Genomic DNA, 21,157 nt, shown 5'->3' with positions numbered 1-21,157 from the left:
ATATGAATGAAGGCCTCAAATTTTGGTGGGCACAAATGTTCATCTGAAATACAGCCTTGAGGTTAATTTAAGTCTTTTTAAAGTATAACATTTTATAGTCAGACTTCAAATCAGTAACTGAAAATGCTACCCAAAATGCAGTACCTCCACAAATTAGAAATTTGCTTTATTTATAAAATGCAGGTAGAAAGGGAATAAAGCTTACAGAAACAATAAAACAGATGGCACTTTTAAAAATAATGTTTATCTATTTATGCATTATGTATAAAGTGTCTGCTATTTTTAGTGTACTTCATGATGTTTTCCTGGCCCACCAACAGTGCTTTTTAAATTCATGTGATCCTAGCAGATATCTGTCTTACTACATATAGTTTTTCCCAGTGTAACTCCTAGAACCCCACTGGTTGTATCAAACAGATCTCCCATCTGTAATCATTACTCAAGGCCAGAATCACTAAAACAAGGCTCCTAGTTCCAAGCAGAACCGAACCAAGTCACTGTGCCAGGAGGGGAGTCAGGTCTCTGAGAACCGAGCCACACTCTCCTAACTCAGGAAGAATAAAGAGAATTCTCTTAGTTGGCAGAATCTCCTGGACAACTAGCAGGTAATGATGTCAACGTTTAATAAAAAACGCAAAGGATAAACCGAGGGAGCAGCTGCGGGCAATGGAAGAGCAGCAAGAAGAAGGAAGATGTGAACCAAGTTCCAGGGATTAACAAGTTTCATCTGGATACAATTCTGGAGTGGTTGTCTGGAGAAAACAAACACAAAGAGGGCTGGAGGCCTAACCCATGGAAGAAACACAGCAAATGGTAAAAGAAAGCCAGAGCTTGACGGTTACTACAAATTCAGTTAAAAACATTTTGGGGGTTGTGGAAAAGTATCCCGATGTCAGAACAAATACTCCAGCATAAAGCTTGCTAGGCATTTCTTCGTTTTCTCCGGGAACAACAGTGAACTCACCTCTCACAAACCACAGGCCTAGACTCATTCATGACAGGGCCCAGGGAGGAACATGGCTGTCGAGGCGGCGGAGCGATGGGAACGGCGGAGTCCTGAGAGCCGGTCTTCCGATGAAGAGCGTCCTGGGCCACAGCGGCTGCCTGGCAGTCCCCGTCTGTGGGGCAGGAGCCGACCCTGCCGTGGGCGCCCCCTAGCGGCGGCTCAGGACCCACTGCTCCCTGCAGAGGCAGCTCGCCGCCACCAAGCTCCACTTCCAGGGTGGGTGAGGCTGGAGGAGAGGCTCGGGGCTTACGTTTGGTGGAGGCGCCAGAAAGCAACTTCAACAAACCCTTTTTTTCTTTCTAGAAAAAAAAAAAAGGTACATTAATTGGAGGCGGACGGTACTGTTGTTATTGTAATCGCGATAGGGTGTTACAGTTTTGATTTCTGTTTTTTTTTTTTTAAAGATTTTTAAGTACCTCTACACCCAACATAGGGCTGTAATTCACAACCCCGAGATCAACGGTCGCATGCTCTACCCACTGAGGCAGCCAGGCGCCCCTGGTTTGATCTTTTACAATTTATTTCTGCGGATATTTGGTTATTTGTGATCTAGCTCCCAAATCCTGTATGATGTTAACCCAACCTTTTGTCTCACCTTTCTTCTCCCTTTCTGCCTGCCTGTTTTTGCTTGTTTTGGACACTCCAATGTTCATCACTATCTTCTGCTGAGGTAGAACAGACAGATAAAAAAGAAGTAAAACAAAAACTCACCAAGTCACATACCAGGCTTGGTGAAGCCAGAAGTAGACATTTTATGACAAAATGGAAATTTCTGATTATGGACTTAATTTTTGAAATTACGACTATCTTACCTCTAATTCTTACATGCTGAATTAAACATTATAGCATTTTACTCTCCACAGACTTGATTCTATTTTTTTAGCTTTTTTATATTCATTTGTGAGAGAGATTGTGAGCGAGAATGCACAAGCAGTGGGAGCAGCAGGCAGAGGCAGAAGCAGGCTCCCCGCTGAGCAGAGAGCCCGATGCAGGGCTCGATCCCAGAACCCTGGGATCATGACCTGAGCCGAAGGCAGACGCTTAACTGACTGAGCCACCCAGACTTGATTCTTACCACTTACAGGTAGTGATGTCTTGATCAGGGTTAAGACTAAAACAGTTCCCACATGTCACCACCTTGAGGAAATTTAGTAAGCCAATAATGACAGGAGTCAAACCATTTCTATTGTGCAACAATCTCCACAAGCCAAAACTCCACAAGATTTTATATAAAGCTTCAGTATAATCAAAAACATTTTTATGTCGCTTTGCAGGCAAATGTAGAAAAGAATTTTTTTCCCAGCAATCCTACTCCACAAAAACCATCTCTTGAAACTTTGTCTGTTTTGACACTTTCATTCTTTGCTCTGCTAGGAAAACCAGATCTAGAGCTAACTTTTCTTCATTTCCAAAACCTGTGTCTATGTTCTTTCTGATGATCAAGCATAGAAAATAATCATTTTACATCATTTTACTAAGATGTCAATGACATCATAAAGTCATCTGAATGGAAACATTGCTTGAAAATTAAACATTTCATAGAGAAATAATTCTTTAGAAAACTCTATAGACAAACTCAAACTAGAATCATTAAGGTCCACTAAAAGGGAAATAGAATTATGAGGGGCCCACCCAAAGACAGAACACTGAGGAATTTTTCTTGAGAATATGAGTTAGTTCATACTCAGTAAAAATCCCTTGGGGAGAACGGTCTGAATCCATAATAACACAGTTCCATTAGAGACAGAATGGCAGAAAAAAGAAGAGACAAAAGTAATGATTTAACCAGATGATGAAAAAGCATTCCAGGGAAAAAGCATCCCAGGAAACTGCAGGCCCCATTTACCAAATACTGTTCAGAGCACGAACTAAGCCATGGTTTAGAAACAGAGGACAGGGAAGGATGGTGGGGAGCACTGAACTCATTTCTGTACAGCTCAACTCAGGCTGCAGATGAGCAGAACCAATCAATTGATCCCCACCCCCTTCTCCCCATCCTAGCCTGAGGAAGATTCTTCTGCATTTTTCTTCAGGGCCTGGCCTTAACTCACCTTTCAGGCTTTTCCTTCATTCCTTTAACTTCTCATTTTCCAAAGGGCTATTAATACATTCCACTAAAGGACCCTGCACACTTGGACTACCTGCTTGAGTGCCTGTATCTCATCCACCTAGTGCAGAGGTGCACCTACTGAGCTGAGAGGCCAAGACTGAAAGAGGAGACAGGTGGGGGGAAGGGAAAGACTGAGCTAGCCCCAGGGCTAAGGGACTAAGGACATTTTGCAATTCCTAAATCCCGTGGAGATAAAGATTTCCCTTTATACAGTGGCCAAAGAAGTGGGCTGACCAAATGCCTGCCAAAGCTGCTGCCACACTTCTTTAAGGGAGCCTGAGGTCTCGAGGGCCGACAAATGAGCCGAGAAAGAATAACATCTACACTTCTAAGGGGGCAGGGGCAGTCGGCCACAACTTCCAGCTATTCCTGCTATGATGTAAGAAAGCACACTCTAATCCCTGGACCTGGACAGATCCACTGAGAACATCAAGTCCAGTGATAAACTACAATCTCAGCAAGACATGGCTACAGATGTTTCTTAAAAGCTCAGTTCTGGGCACTCAGAAAAATTCAGTTAACTGAATGGAGCTCAGGGAACAGCCTCTAAAGTGATTAAGAAGGATGACTTGGTTCATCTAAAATGATTAAGCACATTAAATACAGCTTGCTTTAATGACTTCTAAGGGACGTGTTATCATCATCAGCTGATGCCGACTACCCACGGAGCAGAAGGCAGAGGATTAGGTGTTGTGGCAGGGTGTGGGGGTACGGGGTGGGGGCGCTAATATGGAAAAGATGCTGCCCTAGTTCCACCGAACTGTGCTTTTGATATCATGTTCTGATGTTTTCTACATTAGCAGAACAGTGTGCCACTGGAGAGATAATTTTGCAAACACAGACACTTATCATCTAAGGGCACCTTTGTTTTTTTCAAAATCCAACAGCAGAAATGAAAACTATAGGTGAATTAATAAAGACTACACTTCAGCAAAGCAATTTTTTAAATGTAGTGTTAGCATGCATGAAAAAGGGACATTATCTTTTAACATGAACCTTAACAATTCTCCTGTGGGTTTTCCAAGAAATTATTCCTAGATGGAATAATGTTTTTATACTCATAATTTTCTCTTCAGAAGATCTGATGATTTATTTATTTTATTTTATTTTTTTAAAGATTTTATTTATTTATTCATGAGAGACAGAGAGAGAGAGAGAGGCAGAGGGAGAAGCAGGCTCCCAAGGAGCAGGGAGCCCAATGCGGGACTCAATCCCAGGACGCTGGGATCATGACCTGAGCCGAAGGCAGACGCTTAACCATCCGAGCCACCCAGGCACCCAGATCTGATGATTTAAAACCACAACTCATATGAAAAAGAACTATTTGGGCCAGAAAATAATTACCAGATGATGAGAGAGAGTAATTTTTATATATAAAAATAATTTCTGAGCATCACCTAAATAACTTTCTTTTAGTCATATCACAGAGGATGAATATAATATGGGAGACCTCAAGTTCTCCTTCCCAAGCAAAAATAAATTCCATTTGAGGAACTCATAAAGTTAACCACATTCTACCCACTGAGTCTTCTTTATTCCTCTCCTTGCCCTCAGATGTACAAAGAAAGTAGCAAGAGATAAATAGTCTTCTGGGCCATTGTCATCAAAAATCTACACAGTCATATTCCCAAAAATCAGTCACTATAAGGGATCTCAAAAGCTTAATTCATATGATTGTCTAATAATAATCACTCATTCCTTTAACAAATATTTACTGAGTGTTGAATATGAACCAATAATGTGCTAGGCTCTGGGAATACAATAGTGAACAAGACAACAAGGAGTTCACATTCTCTAGCAGAGACATTAACACTGCTGTAGAACAGGCGCTCTGCAGAAAAATAAAGCAGGGTAAGGGGAGAGTGATTGATCGGGGGTGTTATCTGAGATGGGAGGCTCAGAAAAGGCCTTTTTAAAGAAGTGCAGAGAGAGAGGGAAAGGCCATGTGAAATTCTAGAGATGATTAAACACCACTAGGTTCAAGAATCTTGTTAAATGCTTTTATAAGGATTTCCACATTTATTCCTAACACCCAGCTGATGTGACAGGAACCAGTATTATTCTCATTGCCCATACCTCTCTAAGGCTGCCTAAAATCACAATGCTAGTAACGGGTGGAAGTGGGCCTTGAACCTAGCCTTTGCTCTTCTGAGAGTTCAGCACAGGCAACATCTCTAGAAGCACATCTACTCGATGGAGCGATAAGAGCAGATATGTTTGCCTGAGGGCTGCACATCATAAGGGTCACTCTGTATGGAACTGTGTGCACATCTGCACTGTCCAGACCCGGATCCCAGCTGTTGGCAGGGGCAGGAATGGGACTCTGATCACTTAACATGGAATGAAGTGGTGAAGCTCACAGACCAACTTGTTTCTGACAGTGAAATAAGAACTGGGAGGAAGGAAAATCATATTAGCAAAGAAAGTGATCAGCAGGAACTCTGGGACAAGTGTTCAGAACAGAAGAAAACAGGTATTGACTTTTTAAAAATTTTATTTTTAAGTAATCTCCACACCAACTTACAACCCCAAGATCAACAGTCATATGCTCTACTGACTGAACCAACCAGGCACCCTGAAAAAGGGTATTTAAAAACTAGATGAACCCTCTGCTTAAGAAAACCAAGAATTAAGAGCAAAGGTCCTCAAACAGCAGACTGTTTGAAGAAGACCTATGGCTACTTCAGGGAGGGAGTCACTAGGACTTTGGGGGTGGGACATTTGAGGCACTAAATGTTGATCTTTTGTGGGCCACTTTTAGAAATGTTATCTTTTAGGAAAAAATCTAGAATATGGCAGAGGCATGAGAACCAACACCTACTGCTGATTGATATGGGAATAAATGACAATGTCAGAGAAGACTTACACCATGAAGGTAGGGGAAGAAAATGGAAGCACATGAAGTAAAGTGGGGCCTCAGAGATGGTTTCTTTTCTTTCTCTGTGTGAGGGTTAAGCTGTTAAATTAATTAAACCATTAGAGATTCAATTAGAGGCTATTAGGACTGAGGTGATTTTAATGTCCTAGCAGCCTCCGATAGCAAACCAAAACCTAAATCTGTAAACACCTCCAAGTTAAGAAATCAAAACCTAAGGATAAGCAATCACAAACAGCCAACTGGGCTTTCCCAAATAAGGCAACCACTTAAACTACAGCCAATCAAATAACCTCCCTGCTCTCCTTTGATGTGTCCTCTACATAATTCTTACCCCTGGCTCCTGTTGGTAGAGCGCTCCTAAGCACTTCCAGTTTGGCACTGCCTGATTTGAATACGTTTTTCCTCAAATAAACTCTTAGAATTTTTAGTATGTATCAGTTTGTCTTCTAATAAAACTTAGAAAATATAAGAACAGTCAATTACATAATTGGTGCTGGAAAAAAAGATTTTATTTTCTGGATAAAAGCATAACATACCAAAATAATATTTACTGTATTTTGGTATATGAGGGGGAAAAGTAGATATACACCATAGTATTAATGGCTGTCTTTGAAATCTTGGATCATATTTAGGTTTTCTATTTGGATATTTAGATTTTTCTCTCACTTCTAAATAAATGTCTATTTAAAATTTTTTTATAATAAGAAAACACAATAAAACACACACACACACACATAGGAGTATCTCATAAGGACTGGGAAACTCACCTGCCTGGAGACTAGCTGATCAAATAATGAAACCTTTAAACTGAACATGCAGTTAGAAAAATGTCCAGATAAAGCTGTTAAACTGCTAACTGTAGAAGATGCGAGGGATCCCATAGAAAGAAGAATAACAATGGCAGAAAGGCCCAGGATTTCAAACAAGAAATAACTGAGATAATATATTGCAGAGTTTCAGATACTTATTTCTCAAACCACAGAACGCAGTTACCAGACAAAATTAGCTACAGGGACAAAAACTGTTTTGTTTTGTTTTGAAGTCAAGGACAAAAACACATTTGAGATAAGACTTCCAAATAAAATATTGTTCAAAAGGAATAGCTTAGTTAGGCGAGGAGCTGTGATAGTCCTATGTGCACATCAAAAAGTTATATGTCTCTATGGAACATCAGTGGTAGCTCACTACGGACATTTATGCATAGAGAAAAGGACAGGGCAATCGACAAGCTATCATTTGGGGATGCACCACACACTAAAGAATTTAAGTAAATGGATGATGCTGATCACAAAATAATGAAAGCAGATAGAGATAACAAGGAGACTGTCAAATACCTAGATATCTGCTGGAAGTCTCAATGTGGCAGAGGCATGAGAACCAACCAGGAGACTGTCAAATACCTAGATATCTGCTGGAAGTCTCAACTAAAACTAGGGTCTCTATACACTTAGAATCTTTGATGTACTTTTTCCTTGAATTGTTGATAATTTAATCTCACTTTGGATCTAATTCTGATCAACTAGGGGAATGGTAGAGACCAGTAGGGGGTGGAAAGGTTCAGCTGGTGAAGCAGAAATACTGAAAACTTCGAAGTAAGCACCAAAGAGAAGTTGGCTAGTCAGATTTGAACTCTGAAGTTTAAAATAACTGATTTTAAAAGTTTAAAAAAATATATGCATGACCTGAAACTCAAAAGGAAAGATACTTCAAGAGGAATGGGAGGGCTCTGCAGAACTTAATTCTAACCATACAACTGCAAATTATCTGAGCAGATGAAAATGTGGAGGCATCTAAAGACAGTAATGTGATCCCCCAGAGAGTGGCCTAATGGGCTCAAATTTTTAAAGGACTCGGTACAAAAAGATCAAGAGAAGGGACCATAAGAACATATCATGGCCCATAACAGCTTAAACTTGAAAAAAAAGGGGGCGTAGTCTTAAAGTTATGTTTGAAATCAGAAGAACAGGAAGGATACAGACCTCCTGTTTGAGATGGATGGTGGTTCTCAGAAGATACGAAGAAAGGGAAGGATAATCTTCAGACTAGAAAGAATGAACAAACCTTGGTAAGAGGGAAATGGGTGAAGAGACTGGGATTTAGAGATCCAATAATTACTTGCCAGGATGAATTCACCCCAGCATACACAGAAAATTAACAGCTAAAATGCAACCAAATAATCTTTGACAGATCCTGGTGAACCTGAGTTCAGGTTCAGGTTCAGGGCAAGAAGGGCATGTGTAATCCTAATTTTCAAAAAGAAGACAACAATGCACTTTGCAGACTGTCTGGAAAATTCTAGAACGATGTAGTAAATGAAAGGAAATGAGAGTCATGGAGGAGGAGACTCCTCTAGGACATACTTGCTAACATGAGTAACAGCTAAAATGATGGGGGACTGGGGATAGTTTGGATGGGAATGTAAAAGACATCTGGATTTTGACAGGCATCTGATAAGTTCTCCCATGATATCCTTGTAGATCTGATGGAGGAATGTAGACTAAATGACACTCCAGTCATGTTAATCATGAAATTATTGATTTTATATTAACCAGGAGAAGTCTCCCTGGTGGATCTGGAACATTCAGGAAAATTTATAATCTGTGACATAAGTAGTAGTGACAAAAACTTCAGGAGTATAGCCTTAAAAAAGAAGATAACTCTGAAATAAGTCAAGGCATCATATAGAAAGAAGATCAACAATTTCTATGTAGCCCCTCAAATAAAGAAAATGGCATGGGACACACTGGAGCTAGGGCACTCATGGTCAATGAGGGTGTCCAAACAGAGGCCAGTGACCATCTGTCAAGGATGGGGACTCAACAGGATAACCCGTTAGGTGCTGTATTAGTTGCTGCTGTAACAAATTATCACAAACTTCGTGGTAAAAATCAGGTCCTAAAATTAAGGTGTCAGCAGAGCTACATCCCTTACAGAAGCCCTAGGGAAGAATCTGTTTCCTTGCCTTTTCCAGATTCTAGAAGAAGCTGCTTGCATTTCTTGGCTTGTGGCTCCTTCCTTGAATCACTCTGATCTCTGCTTCTAATGTCACATCTCCTCTGGACCCAATCCTCCTGCCTCCCTTTCAGGAAGATCCATGTGGTTATATGGGGCCCCCACCCAGATAAGGTAGAATTATCCCCTCATCTCAAGACCTTTATAAAATCCCTTTTGCCATTAAGGAAACATATTCTCCTTTCAGGGCTTAAGATGTGGACATCTCTGGGGAGCCATTATTCTCTTTGGCACAGGTCCCTTTCAAGCTTGTGATTCAATGAATTCTTTCCTGGGAGGGCAAGAGCTGAAGAGTCCCTGTTCTCAGCGACTGACTGTCCCGAAACCTTAAATTCTAAACTACAAAACAATTCTTTAAAGATCCTGACAAAGTTGAACATGTCAGCTTGAGTACAAGTTTAATGTAGTTAATTATAAACACTGAACAGATACCAATCCTTTTCACAAACGCTAAGATTAACCCAACAATTAAACATTAACTTTTTAGTAGGCTGTAAAGTTTATTTCCTTATAAACCCCTATTTACAGGCTTACCTAACCATTTAAATAGAGCAACATACATTACCACTGAACCAGGTGGCTAAGAGTTTATGATTACCCTAGAGCTTCCCAGAACTAGGCTAGAACTTTAGGAGAAAATGCACAAAATACTGAGGAAAATACCAGATTTTCCTCAGGCTGCTACTACATTTGATTGTAATACAATTATCCAGACTTGATTTTATTGTATTTTTTTAAAGATTTTATTTATTTATTTGACAGAGAGAGACACAGCGAGAGAGGGAACACAAGCAGGGGGAGTGGGAGAGAGAGAAGCAGGCTTCCTGTGGAGCAGGGAGCTTGATGTGGGGCTCGATCCCAGGACCCTGGGATCATGACCTGAGCTGAAGGCAGACGCTCAACGACTGAGCCACCCAGGCGCCCCTTATCCAGACTTTATTATCACTCTTCGATTTCTGTTCATAGTTACTCACCATCAATTTCCCTTGCCTCCAACCACCTGTCTCCAAACCCAACCATAGGTTAGTCTTTCAAACACAGCTTTCCATTTATTTTTTCTTTGAAATTCAGCCCCAAATGAGATTTTTTTAAAGATCTAGGAATGTAGAAAATAATTTTTCACCCATATTTCAAGTCAAGAGGAAAACCATCCATGCTGATTATAATCCAATATGCTGTAGAAAAAATAAACCCACAATTAACACTTCTGATCAACAATTTCAACCCTTTTGTATATTAAATATTTTTTTGTAGAACTGACTGAATAGGAAGACTTAAGGACAGCACAATCATGAAAGAATGAGTAACTAAAGGGGAAAGGAAATTCTTCCATGAGATGTACGCTGCATGAGAAGTGACTAAGTCTTATTCACTGTGGTCTCCCTAAACATACAATACAAGGCCTGGCAACTAGTGGGTGTTTCAATGCAGAGAATCATGAATCGAGCACCTGGCATGGTGACTCACACATGGTAAGCACTTGAAGGATTGTTGAACAACGAGTCCTTTCATTAGTTAGAAAGGATGGGACACAACATAAGCAGAGGAACAGGACGTTGGTCTTACTTTAATATCCTTGTCTGGCTTGGTTGCTGAACTGTTCCCACAGGCCAATGAAGCACTGTCAGGAGAGGTGGGGAGTCCAGGAAGAATGGTCACCGCCCGGCCACCGGGCTCGGTCTCCAGAGAGGCGGTGGTGATGTTTGAAGAGGTCAGTGAAGCAGCCGCAGCACACGCCAGAGGGGCACTGACGCGACCCATATTAATGGCAGCCACGTGGGTGGCAGGGCCTGCCACTGGAGGTGGAAGTTGTGGGGAGGCCAAGGGATGATGGGGCAGGCCCACAGATGCAGGGCCCAGGCAGGCGGCGTTCTGTACCTGGATGGGTGTCACCGCTGCTGTAGGGCGTTCTTGGTTATGTGCTGCAACTAGCAGATGACAGGAGAGAAAACAGCAAAATTGGCCTTTCTGATAAATGCTACTCACCAAAATATGAGTCATTTCCGTACCTCAGCCCATAATGAAAGGCTGCTATTGCATTTTTACAATAAATAATGGATGTATGCTGGTTTAAAAGCACTTAATCTTAGCTGGGTCCCTAGACACTGTTTTCCTTCCAGATTAGCTCTTTAGTCTGGAGAGAGCTTGGAAACTTAGCTATAACCCCAGGCTGTTCAGTTAGAGAGAAGGTCTTTCCACAGATTTATGGACACAGCCTGTCTTTGATGGTACTCTAGAGTGTCAGATTAGGTTGGCCTCCAGTCCTTTTTAAAATGATTCTCTTTTCAATCAATCAATCAATCAAAATTTTTCTCCCTTTTCTTACTAACCATTTTCCTTCTTTTGGTTTTTATGATAGAATTTACAAGTTTACCCCACCACTGTTACCCAAGACCCTTGGGTAGGTTTTCAATGCTACAGAAAGAAGAAAGTCATTTAAGATCCCATTAGGCTTAAAATAGACTTGAGATTAAGTTCATCAGAAATAATCAGCACACTGGTTAGTGGAGTACGATGTTGTGGTCACACGGCTGACGGCAGTGAGATCTGAGCTCCTACAGTCTGGACTGCAGAAGTTGTATTTTCAAGTCCTATCGACATTCTTAGGATCAGCCTAATTTCTTTCAGACTTTCAATCTGTAGATCAGGCTTGAATTAATGTGCGGGGCAGGCTTAGCCAAAATAAGCAGATGTGAAGTACCACTGACTAGACTGTGCCTGCTTTATTTCCTAATGTTCTTCATTACTGTAACACGACATCTGCTTTTCTCTACAGCTGTGATAGAAGAGCTGGTATTAGGCAAGCACCCCTTTCCGGGTACTTTCCAGTCTGGTCTCCTCCTTACCTGTCCTCACAGCATTGCGGGCCTGGTTGACTGTCATCTGCCCGGTCATGTGCAACAAGACCTTAGCCTGAGGACTAGTCTGGATGTGAGCTGCTGACACCACGGCTGTGGGGACAACACTGGGACTCCCGGCCATACCATTTCCCTGGAGCTTCTGGGCAGGCCCTCCTGCAGTGGAAGGACTGACCATAGTCACCCCTCGACTTGTCTGACCAGCAGTAGACATAGGGACTTTAGCTTGGGAAGCATTTGTCACGGTCCTGCCAACACAGAAACAGAGACAGAAAGCCCAATCCATCAGCAAAACGGGGAAGAGAACAATTAAAGGCAAGAAAAATGACTCAGGGCTTTGAGACAGAACATTTTAAAGAATGAATGGAATTATTTTTACAAAATGTAAGAATCACAAATTCAAAGTAAAGATGGCCCTGAGGGAGAGAAAGGTCTGGAAATATACTGTGAGTCACAGAAAATTACATGTCGTATTTTGCTCAAAAATATGCGGTCACTGGGTTCAGCTTTCCATATCAAGGCTCAACACCTCCACTGTCTTTAAGGCCCTGAATTCTTCTGCTTCAGCCATCAAAGAAGTTGATTTATTTGTTATCGCTGCTAAGAACATTAGCAGTTTCGCTCCTTTTTCAGAGCTTTGCTCATGTTTTTTGCCCTTCTCCCTGCTTGCCCCCAGGTCTGCATCACACAAGGACCTGTGTACGTGCATGCATGTGCACACACACATATGCACACACTCTTGGAATATTCTCTCTGGCCTCTCTTGATATGTCTTAATCTCACGTATGTTTCAAGGTCCAGCACAAATCTCTTTTCAAGAAGCCTTGCCTAAGTTTTAGGCTTAAGACCTTATGATTTTATTGTTTCATGTGAATTTCTTCCTTCTATGGTCCTTGATGACAAAATGTATTATTTTTACCATGTAAATTCTTTAGTAAATACTCCTGATTCAGTAAAAGTTCCTTGATAGCAGGCCCATGTGAAAAGGTTCTTTTACATTCCTCCAGATACAGACAGCTCTAAAGGAACATTTACAGGTTGAATTAAATTAAATTAGGTTCAATGTAGTTTTGTGTCATGTATTTTTTTTATATTCTAAATTCATTTAAACAATTCTATATAAAGTAGCTTTCTACTAAGTAGAATACTTCATTAACTCCAACATCCTTATTATTTACTATGATAAATAACAGAATTTATTGTAAGTAAGCATCTCTCCAGAGACTTTTAATAATTTGTTTTTGAAGGTTATGAAAATGCTTTCCTTCATTAGCTTAGTCTTTGTTGTGGTTTGGTTTGTTTTATTTCCCTCAGTTGTTGTGGTGGTTTTTTATTTGTTTTTTTTCTCACCAGGGAAAGTCTATCTGCCATCTTCTGGATCCTGAATGTAGATTTTAACATATACAGAAAAGATGGTTTATATTGATTAAAAATCTGCAAGTCAAATTAAAGCTAACATTCTGTCACCATCTGCAACAATAGTGATTTTCATTTGATTAGGCTGCTGGCCAACCTATAAATCAAGGCCAACAGCTGACAAACATGTCAGTTCATTAAGCCATTTATTTAAAATCAGGGTGTTTGAGGAATGATTTAACAGAGCTAAACCTGGACCATTTATTAAAAGCCCAGTAGCTAAAAACTGGGGCTCCCTCAATGCCATTATAGGTCTTTCCATTCAGTTTCCAAGGCTACTTTCCTCAGTGACAAGAAGGTGGACTATCTTTAAATAAATTTTGGGAGGAAAAAAAAAAGGAAAGAAAATCTTGTAAACATAAAGCTCTTACTTCCTATTATCCTATAACAGGGTTTTTCAACCTGAGGGACATTTTGGGTCAGACAATTCCCTTTGGTAGGAGGTTGTGCTGTGTAATATAGGACATTTAGCAGCATCCTTGGCTTCTGTGCACCACATGCCAATAGCAACGTCCTCCCACATCCTCCAGAGTAACAATCAAAACTGTGTTGAGACATTGACAGATTCCCTTGAGGAGCAAAATCACCCTTTTTGAGAGGGATGAAGGATCAATGTCATATTTCAGGAATTTTATTTCTGACTATATTATAGAAATTAATTGCCAGAATTCCAAGGTAATCACCAAGCTATTGGAATAAATATAGAGCCAGACACCTAGGTTTAAGCACTTCTTCACTGTGCGATCTCAGACAAGTTATTTAATCTCTCTGTGCCTCTGTTTTCTCATCTATTAAGTGGGGATAATAATAGCAACTACATCAACAAGTTGCTTAAGGACTCAAGAGTTATTATGTGTAATATGCATTTCGAAATCTGCCTGCCTGGCATATAGTAAGTGTTATGTAAACATGTTAATAATATAGCTTTTGTTTATACTAAACATATTTTTTATTTTTGAGCAGAAAAATGTTGAAAATTGGTATAGTTGGATCCTCTGACATACACCTTCAAACAAATAACTTAAAACCCAGTACATATATTGGTAGAAACATACAGTTTCACATATACTCATGTGAAAAGTAAGCTAAGAATTTTAGAGTTAGAAGGGATTTCAGCAAGTATAGATATGAATTTTTAAAATCTTGGCTACGTAACAGGCAATTATAGCGTGAGAAGGAATCTTGGATAGGCTGAAAACCATGGAAAAGAACAAAGCTTCTCTGTTTAGAACTTAGTAAACCATTTACTTAAAACCATACCTTGTGACTGGTGCCACATAATTGCCAGGGAAAACCCCTATCTTGCTGGTATGCATTGATGTCCCTTTGAACCAGCCGTCCTGGCAACGCTCAAACACTAAAAACATCTCCCCTTTCCTCAGCTCCAGCTCGTCCTCTTTCCGGGGAGTGTATGGATATATAGCAACATACCTAGAATAGAAAAGAGTATGTGATTTCAGGCTGAGTAACAGATAAACCCCAGGATACACAAAAACTCTTCCTTGGTACAAAGTCTTGAATATTCCATACAGATGTAAACAGAAAATATAATCCTCTAACCTGTAAGTAGCATTGGTAATTTTCCATTGAAAGAGGTTTAGTGGCCTACATTTAAAAGACAGACGCCTTCCTGATTAAGAACTGCCAACCTGGTCCCCCCAGTGTGAAGGTGACTATCCCACCAAATGGTATTTGTGGGGTGTGAAAGAATTATGCAGCTTCCCAAAGTGCCTAACCTGCTGCTGGGGATTAGGGACCCACTGGGAAACTTGAGCTCTTCAAATGGCACTTGTTAGTTGTGGGAAGTAGCCCTGAATGAGGACATATGGCACGAAATCCCACTGGGAGGCACAATGCACTGCCTTCCACACATAAGCTGAACCTAGAGGCTTGGGTTGCACCTGCTTTTGGATGCTCAGCAGGAAAAATACTGAATTTGAAAAAGTCAAAAGGAAAAAAAGCCCAGATCATAGAGTGCAAAACCACCCCACAATGCAAGGTGACTGTGCCGCCAACATATGGAAACCAGGCAGGCAACACTAACCAATAGTGGTTTGTTTGTTTGTTTGTTTTAACCAGGGCTCTAAAGTGTTCCACGTATAAAATCACACAATGTAAGAGCCACAAAAATCTAGCTGTATTCTGCCATTGGTAAGCGTTGAACAAGACAATGAGACAATGAGACTTTTCTGGATACTTATTGTTGGGGACTTACAGCTTTTCACATGCATACTCCCTCTAGATCTGATTTGTGTGGAATACCTTCCTGTTCCTTAGTATCCTAATGCAAGGAATGAAATTGGAGACAAAATGCTCACACAGGACTTATACAAAAAGATGGCTCCATGTACACATAGTATTATGAAGAAGCGAACACTACGTTTCCCTAAACTGTAAAAGGCCTTCACTCAGCAGAATGGCTGCCTAGCAAGCTCATGTGTTGGACCCATTTTGTTTCAGCAGTTTCCTAATTATATGCACGACTGGGTGTAAGTTTGCAGAACACAGACCACTTTGGTGAGCCATAAGCCTGTCACCAGCTCCTATCAGAAAGGTGTTTCTCTACCTCTGCTGTTTGGGCTTAGTCTGAAATGAACTTTAAAGCAGTAATAAATGACACCCTCACTTACACACTGGGGCGAGTCTGAGGCCGTAAATGTGCAATCTGGTCAGCGGGTCCTGCTGTGGGCCTCAGTCCCATTCCAGCAGCAGCGCCCGGAGGTGTGGAGGACAGTGAAGGGGGCGGTGGAAGAGGAGGATTCATCGTCTGGTATGAGGACAGAGAGAGAGAGAGAGAAGAAGAATGAATGATTGATTGATTTACATCTTTTATGGAAGGTGGGAGGGAAGAGGAATCAGGAATCCACAGGAAAAGACCTGAATGGAATCCACAGGGAGCAGAACCAGGAGGCTACCTTGTAAGAAAGCCTCCTTTAAAAAAAAAAACTCATCCCTTGTTCTCCTTTAAGATCTTAGAGCCACAGCAACTTTTTTAGCAAACAGTAAGTAATGACACTGGGGAAGAGGGAAAGAAAAAAATAGAACAACAGCATGTAATTTTAAGATTAATAACATTTTTCAGTATAGACCTGGATAAGAACCCCAATGCTTTTCAAGGGGGCAGCTATAATGTCACACTGCTTGCTAGGAATTAATTTGTGATTGTTTCTGTAACTTGTAACTTAAACACAACACAGAACAATTCAGCTGCACTATATCTCAAACCATTCCTTCAGAAGAAAATTTCCTTTGATGCCTGGTTTCCAAAAAGCCCAAACAATAGCAAGCCACAATCACTGGGCTATTGTTGCTACTTTTGCTTATTCTTTTCTTAACTTTGCCAGCTTTTGAAATTTAGTACTATCAAGGCTGGTAATCTTTAACAAGTACACCAGTGAAAAGCTGCTGGTTCCTTTATGGGCACAGCCTAATGGGGTTCTGCCTACAGGATTCCATGCCTTTTGAAAATCAATGGAGCAATTGTTACTTTCTGATCTATAAACCCCAGATGATTCTTCAGGGTCTGTATACTGAAACTCCTGAGAAAGCAGGCACACAAAGACTTGCCTGAACCCCCACCTCGCCCTTCCCAAATCTTTGAACCACTAGATGTAAAAACTGAATTAAAAGAGAAATAAGGAAACTAAAGAATGCACCTAGGAAAGCATAAATGGCTTTCACACATCAGCGTATAAATACGAAAAACCCAATGATCTCTAAATATAGTTCATAAGTCACTTTGTTTCTATTTTGTGAAATAAAAATTCACATCTCATCAACATTTGCTTCATCTGCCTGTTAATGTACATAGTTCCAGAAACACAATAAACTAAGTAGAAAAAAAATTTCAGAATTCTAGACATATGTTGCAACCGTTTCACACATTATATTTAATTTTTTGCTGAAGTGACTTTGGAGAAGGATTTTTCCCATACCGAAGCTGAAGGTGTTGTGGAACATGCAGTGCAGAAATAAATGAGGCGCAGAGCTGCTTACAGAGTGCTAACCTGGACAAGGCAGAGGCCAGTTCAGAGAGCTAGAACTGCATGAACGTTACTCACACCCTCCATACAAAATATGGCAGTCTTAAAATTTGCTACAACTCTGGAATTGCATGCACTGGGGCTTAGAGTCCTCAAAACCTTTGACCAGGAGGTCAAGCATTCACTCCATTTGGGCTCCTCCCAGTGACAAAGGAGAGAGAAACAAAGATAATCCTGGTAAAACACTCAGCACACATGACCCGGGCAGTTCACTGGTAATAACAACACATTGGTAGCTTGTCGGGCAAGGTAAAACGTCTAGACTGTACACCGGGTAATATATGGACACTGTAAAATTACCACTCAAATGATTTCCACTGAAATCGTCCGAAGCCCAATCTCCAAAGAGCGTGGCTGTGGGAAGGAGGAAGGCCAGTGCACACGCTCAACAAGGAGCCCAGTGAGAACTGCTCCTGGAAATTACTTAAAATAGTACCTAAGGCCCAGAAGCAAAAAGCTCCATTTCACACTCTGAGTAGAATTCTATTTTCAAGAGGAAAGGAAATTAAAATTGTCTGTTATATCTTAACTTTATTAAAACAGAGGCTGTACTAAATTAGCCCTAAGAAGAAAAAGGCAAAAAAACATCTATGGACCTGATAAAAACATGTCACATTCTGTTAACAAAATGTAAAAAAAAGGTCAGCTCTTACAGTTAAAAAATACAGTAAACAAATGTTTCATGTACATCCCTTTCACAAAGAGTTAGTTAGAAGTCATTGGAGATATGGCTTAGAAGAGGATATTCTGAAAGATCCCAAAGGTTGTGCTTGAGAGAAAATGCAGTTATTTCTCTCTATTTTGTGGTTGAAACAGTCTTAATAAAATTGGGCAGATTTTTTTACCCCCAATGTTGGGTTACATATCTTTGGGGGAAATGTGCATATGTGTGTGCACATGTACTCGGTATATAAGCACACAAAGACCAAGAGAGAGAGTCTGATTAAAATCAGATTCCTAGATGTTGTTCAGCCCTGTGGGGTTGGTAAAATGATAGGGCTCGGGTGAGTCCAGAGCTGTGACTGACTAGGAAGTACTGTGGGTTGCTTTATAAACAACTTAAATTGAAATAATCTGGTGATGTGGAAGTTCAAAAAGTAATCCACTGTGTGTTGTGCTTCAGGCAGTTTGCTATCCTGCAAGACCTGAAATTTCTACAGAGCAAACCACAGCCTTTCATTCACCCAGAGCTGACCTGGAGACCTGCTTATTATTTCATAGTCCAGTCCAGAGCAGGCACCAGAGGCCAAGACACACTCTCCACCAGCAGCAAAAAAAAAAAAAAAAAAAAATCTATGGGCCTGCAAGAAGTAGAGATCACATTTTGCTCATATTTTGTTAGCTTAATATTGTTCAGAACCAAATCCCACACTTAAATGCCATTTTCACTAGACATTGCATACTAAATTAATAGCTTAAGCACTCATCACTTGAGTTTCATTTTATGGAAATGCAGCAGGTCTGTATTATCAAAGTAAAGTTGTCTAGAACTATGGGCCAGACCACAGAAATACTAATGTAGAAAATGGGATGTTATTCTGATATTCATTAAAAATGAGCTTCCTCCTTGTGTTTCTATAGATTCAGATCTTCTGTTCACAGTCTGTGGTAATGGTCTGAGGCAAGAATTGCTATTTCTGAATAACATTTAGCTTAAAAACAGGACAGTGGTCCGCTAATGTGAAATGATCATACTTTGCCACGTCCAGGTTCTGTTCTGTCTCCTCACCCTACTGACCTTGAAAGCAGCATCAGCTTTACACTGTAGAAGGAGCGTGGGCTTTGGGGTCAGAAAAACATAGATTCCAATCTTGGCTCAGTGTCTTAGGGCAGTCCTTGATTTCCCTCCTATGTTAGAATGAACCCCAGCAAAGTGTCCTTTCTGAAAGGGCTAGATTCTAAGCCAGACAAGCCACATTTGCTAGTGCACATTGTGAGTGAAAAGTTGAAGTGTGTGGGTGTGATACTACTCCACTCCAGTGCTCTCTCCTCCTTTTGCCCTTTCATGCGACCGAAGAGTGGTTAGGTCTGGATTTGGCTAAAGATAGGTGACAAGATCCATTAGGTTTTAAGCCCGGGCCATGGGCTGCAGGCCACCTTACCAGTAAAGTGCTTTGCTGGTAAAGTGCTTTGGAGTTTGGGGCATAAGTTCAACTGACAATAAAGGATACATTTTCTTTCCAATTGTCCTTTAGGTGTGTATTTCCCTCACATCCATTTCTATGTCCCAGGGTAGAAAAGTGACTGGCAGGATAGACTTTGGGCATTTCTCGGTCCCTTGGGCAAATACCATGTAATATCCCCCAATGCCAGAATCTTTTTTTTTTTCCCTCAACATCTGATTTCCAGTCAACCCACTTTCAACCCTACACATCAACATCTCTAAACAGCCTCTCTGGGTACTGAACCCAGATGCATGTATATAGGCTGATGGAGAAACGGTTCAAGCTGCTGTGTCGTTATGCTCCCTCAAGTCAGGAGTGTTAGCAATTTCAGCAGCATTACTGTCTGTGTAGAGCAGGGTTTGTGCAATTATGTGAATAGTTTGCTTTATTTTATGACAATGAGTAGGAAGTAAAAAAGTGGAAACACTGACACTAGTGATTAAAAAAAAAACCCTTAGGTGTCAGAATTCAATAAAATTAAGATAAAGATGGAAGGTCCCAACTCTTAAGTCTCAACTGGATGCTCACTGGAATGAAGCCAGTCAGTTGTGGGTACAGCTATGAAGAAAAAGAAATAAAATTAAAGAATATATTTAAAAAATACTAGAAATAAATGCTTAGATGATGTCTAAAGGGGAAGATGTAATTAAGAATTTGGGACTTTTGTCCCGCATCGGGCTCCCTGCTCTGCGGGGAGCCTGCTTCTCCCTCTCCCACTCCCCCTGCTTGTGTTCCTTCTCTCGCTGTGTCTCTCTCTGTCAAATAAATAAATAAAATCTTAAAAAAAAAAAAAAAAGAATTTGGGACTTTTAAAAAATCTCTCCAGGAATGGAATTTCCCTCACAAATTATAGATCTCTTGTTCTACATTTGATTCGTAAGAAGACATATCTCTGATATTAATTGGCTTTGTATAAATTACATAAGGTCTCTATGCCTTAATATACCCAATCTGTGAGATGGAGTTATAATTAGAAATAGTTTAGGTAAAGCTGTCTTTCCCAGTACCCTGAAGCAGAGCAGAAGCCCAATAAAGAGAAGCTGTTGTTATGATACATGAGACTGTGAACTCAGAACACTGTTTTACTCATCTTGTATTGCTGTCACCCAGCTTTGCAGACAGAAGTTAACAGATCCTCAGTGAGCTTTTCACAAATGAGAAAACGTTCTGTGCTTCTACCTCTCTTAGGACAACATGATATGGATCAAGAGGCCTTGGCTCCTGAGATGCTGGAGTCCTTTTCTGTTGTTGCTGGGAACGTTCTGGCCATATTCTAATCCTGATTTTCAGAACTCCCACCAATTCCAAGGGCTCAACTTGTACCTCTCAAACTATTGACATTGGCAGTTCCATTCCCCGACTTCCAGAGCCCTTCCCTGATCCTGTCGATAGCAGTGAGTCCTGCTGAGCCTTCCACCATGGGCTCCAATGGACTAATTACATGTTGGCTATTCTGAGAACCTGACATCATTTAATTTGCTTCTCTAAATACACGCACAGACACACTATGTGTGTATGTGTAAAATTTTTTTAGTTAGGGTTACGCATTTTTGGAATGCAGTCGGTCTATAAGCTGGCCACAGGCTGTATTTGGTCTTTACTGGCCTGCCTAACTGTGACATCTTGCAGCTAAACACTTCTCAGCTGGTACAGGGGATTGGGGATTCTT

General features: G+C 40.7%; 1 protein-coding gene across 1 annotated transcript in view; it reads right to left on the bottom strand.

Annotated features, from left to right (window-relative positions):
• Positions 1 to 21,157, bottom strand: part of SH3RF1 (SH3 domain containing ring finger 1) — a 172,219-nt gene that overhangs the window by 9,737 nt on the left and 141,325 nt on the right. Inside the window, exons 6-10 of the mRNA XM_081812909.1 lie at positions 15,911 to 16,191; positions 14,541 to 14,711; positions 11,853 to 12,112; positions 10,573 to 10,934; positions 965 to 1,305 (exon numbers count right to left, since the gene is read on the bottom strand). Of these exons, the coding sequence (XP_081669035.1) occupies positions 965 to 1,305; positions 10,573 to 10,934; positions 11,853 to 12,112; positions 14,541 to 14,711; positions 15,911 to 16,191 (1,415 nt within the window). The remainder of the gene's footprint in view (positions 1 to 964; positions 1,306 to 10,572; positions 10,935 to 11,852; positions 12,113 to 14,540; positions 14,712 to 15,910; positions 16,192 to 21,157) is intronic.

Source organism: Leptonychotes weddellii, chromosome 2 (genome assembly GCF_054177405.1).
Source record: "Leptonychotes weddellii isolate Sample4059 chromosome 2, ASM5417740v2, whole genome shotgun sequence".
NCBI lineage: Eukaryota > Metazoa > Chordata > Mammalia > Carnivora > Phocidae > Leptonychotes > Leptonychotes weddellii.
The sequence above is the reverse complement of the archived record's forward strand: the minus strand, read 5'-3'. Positions and strand labels throughout refer to the sequence as shown.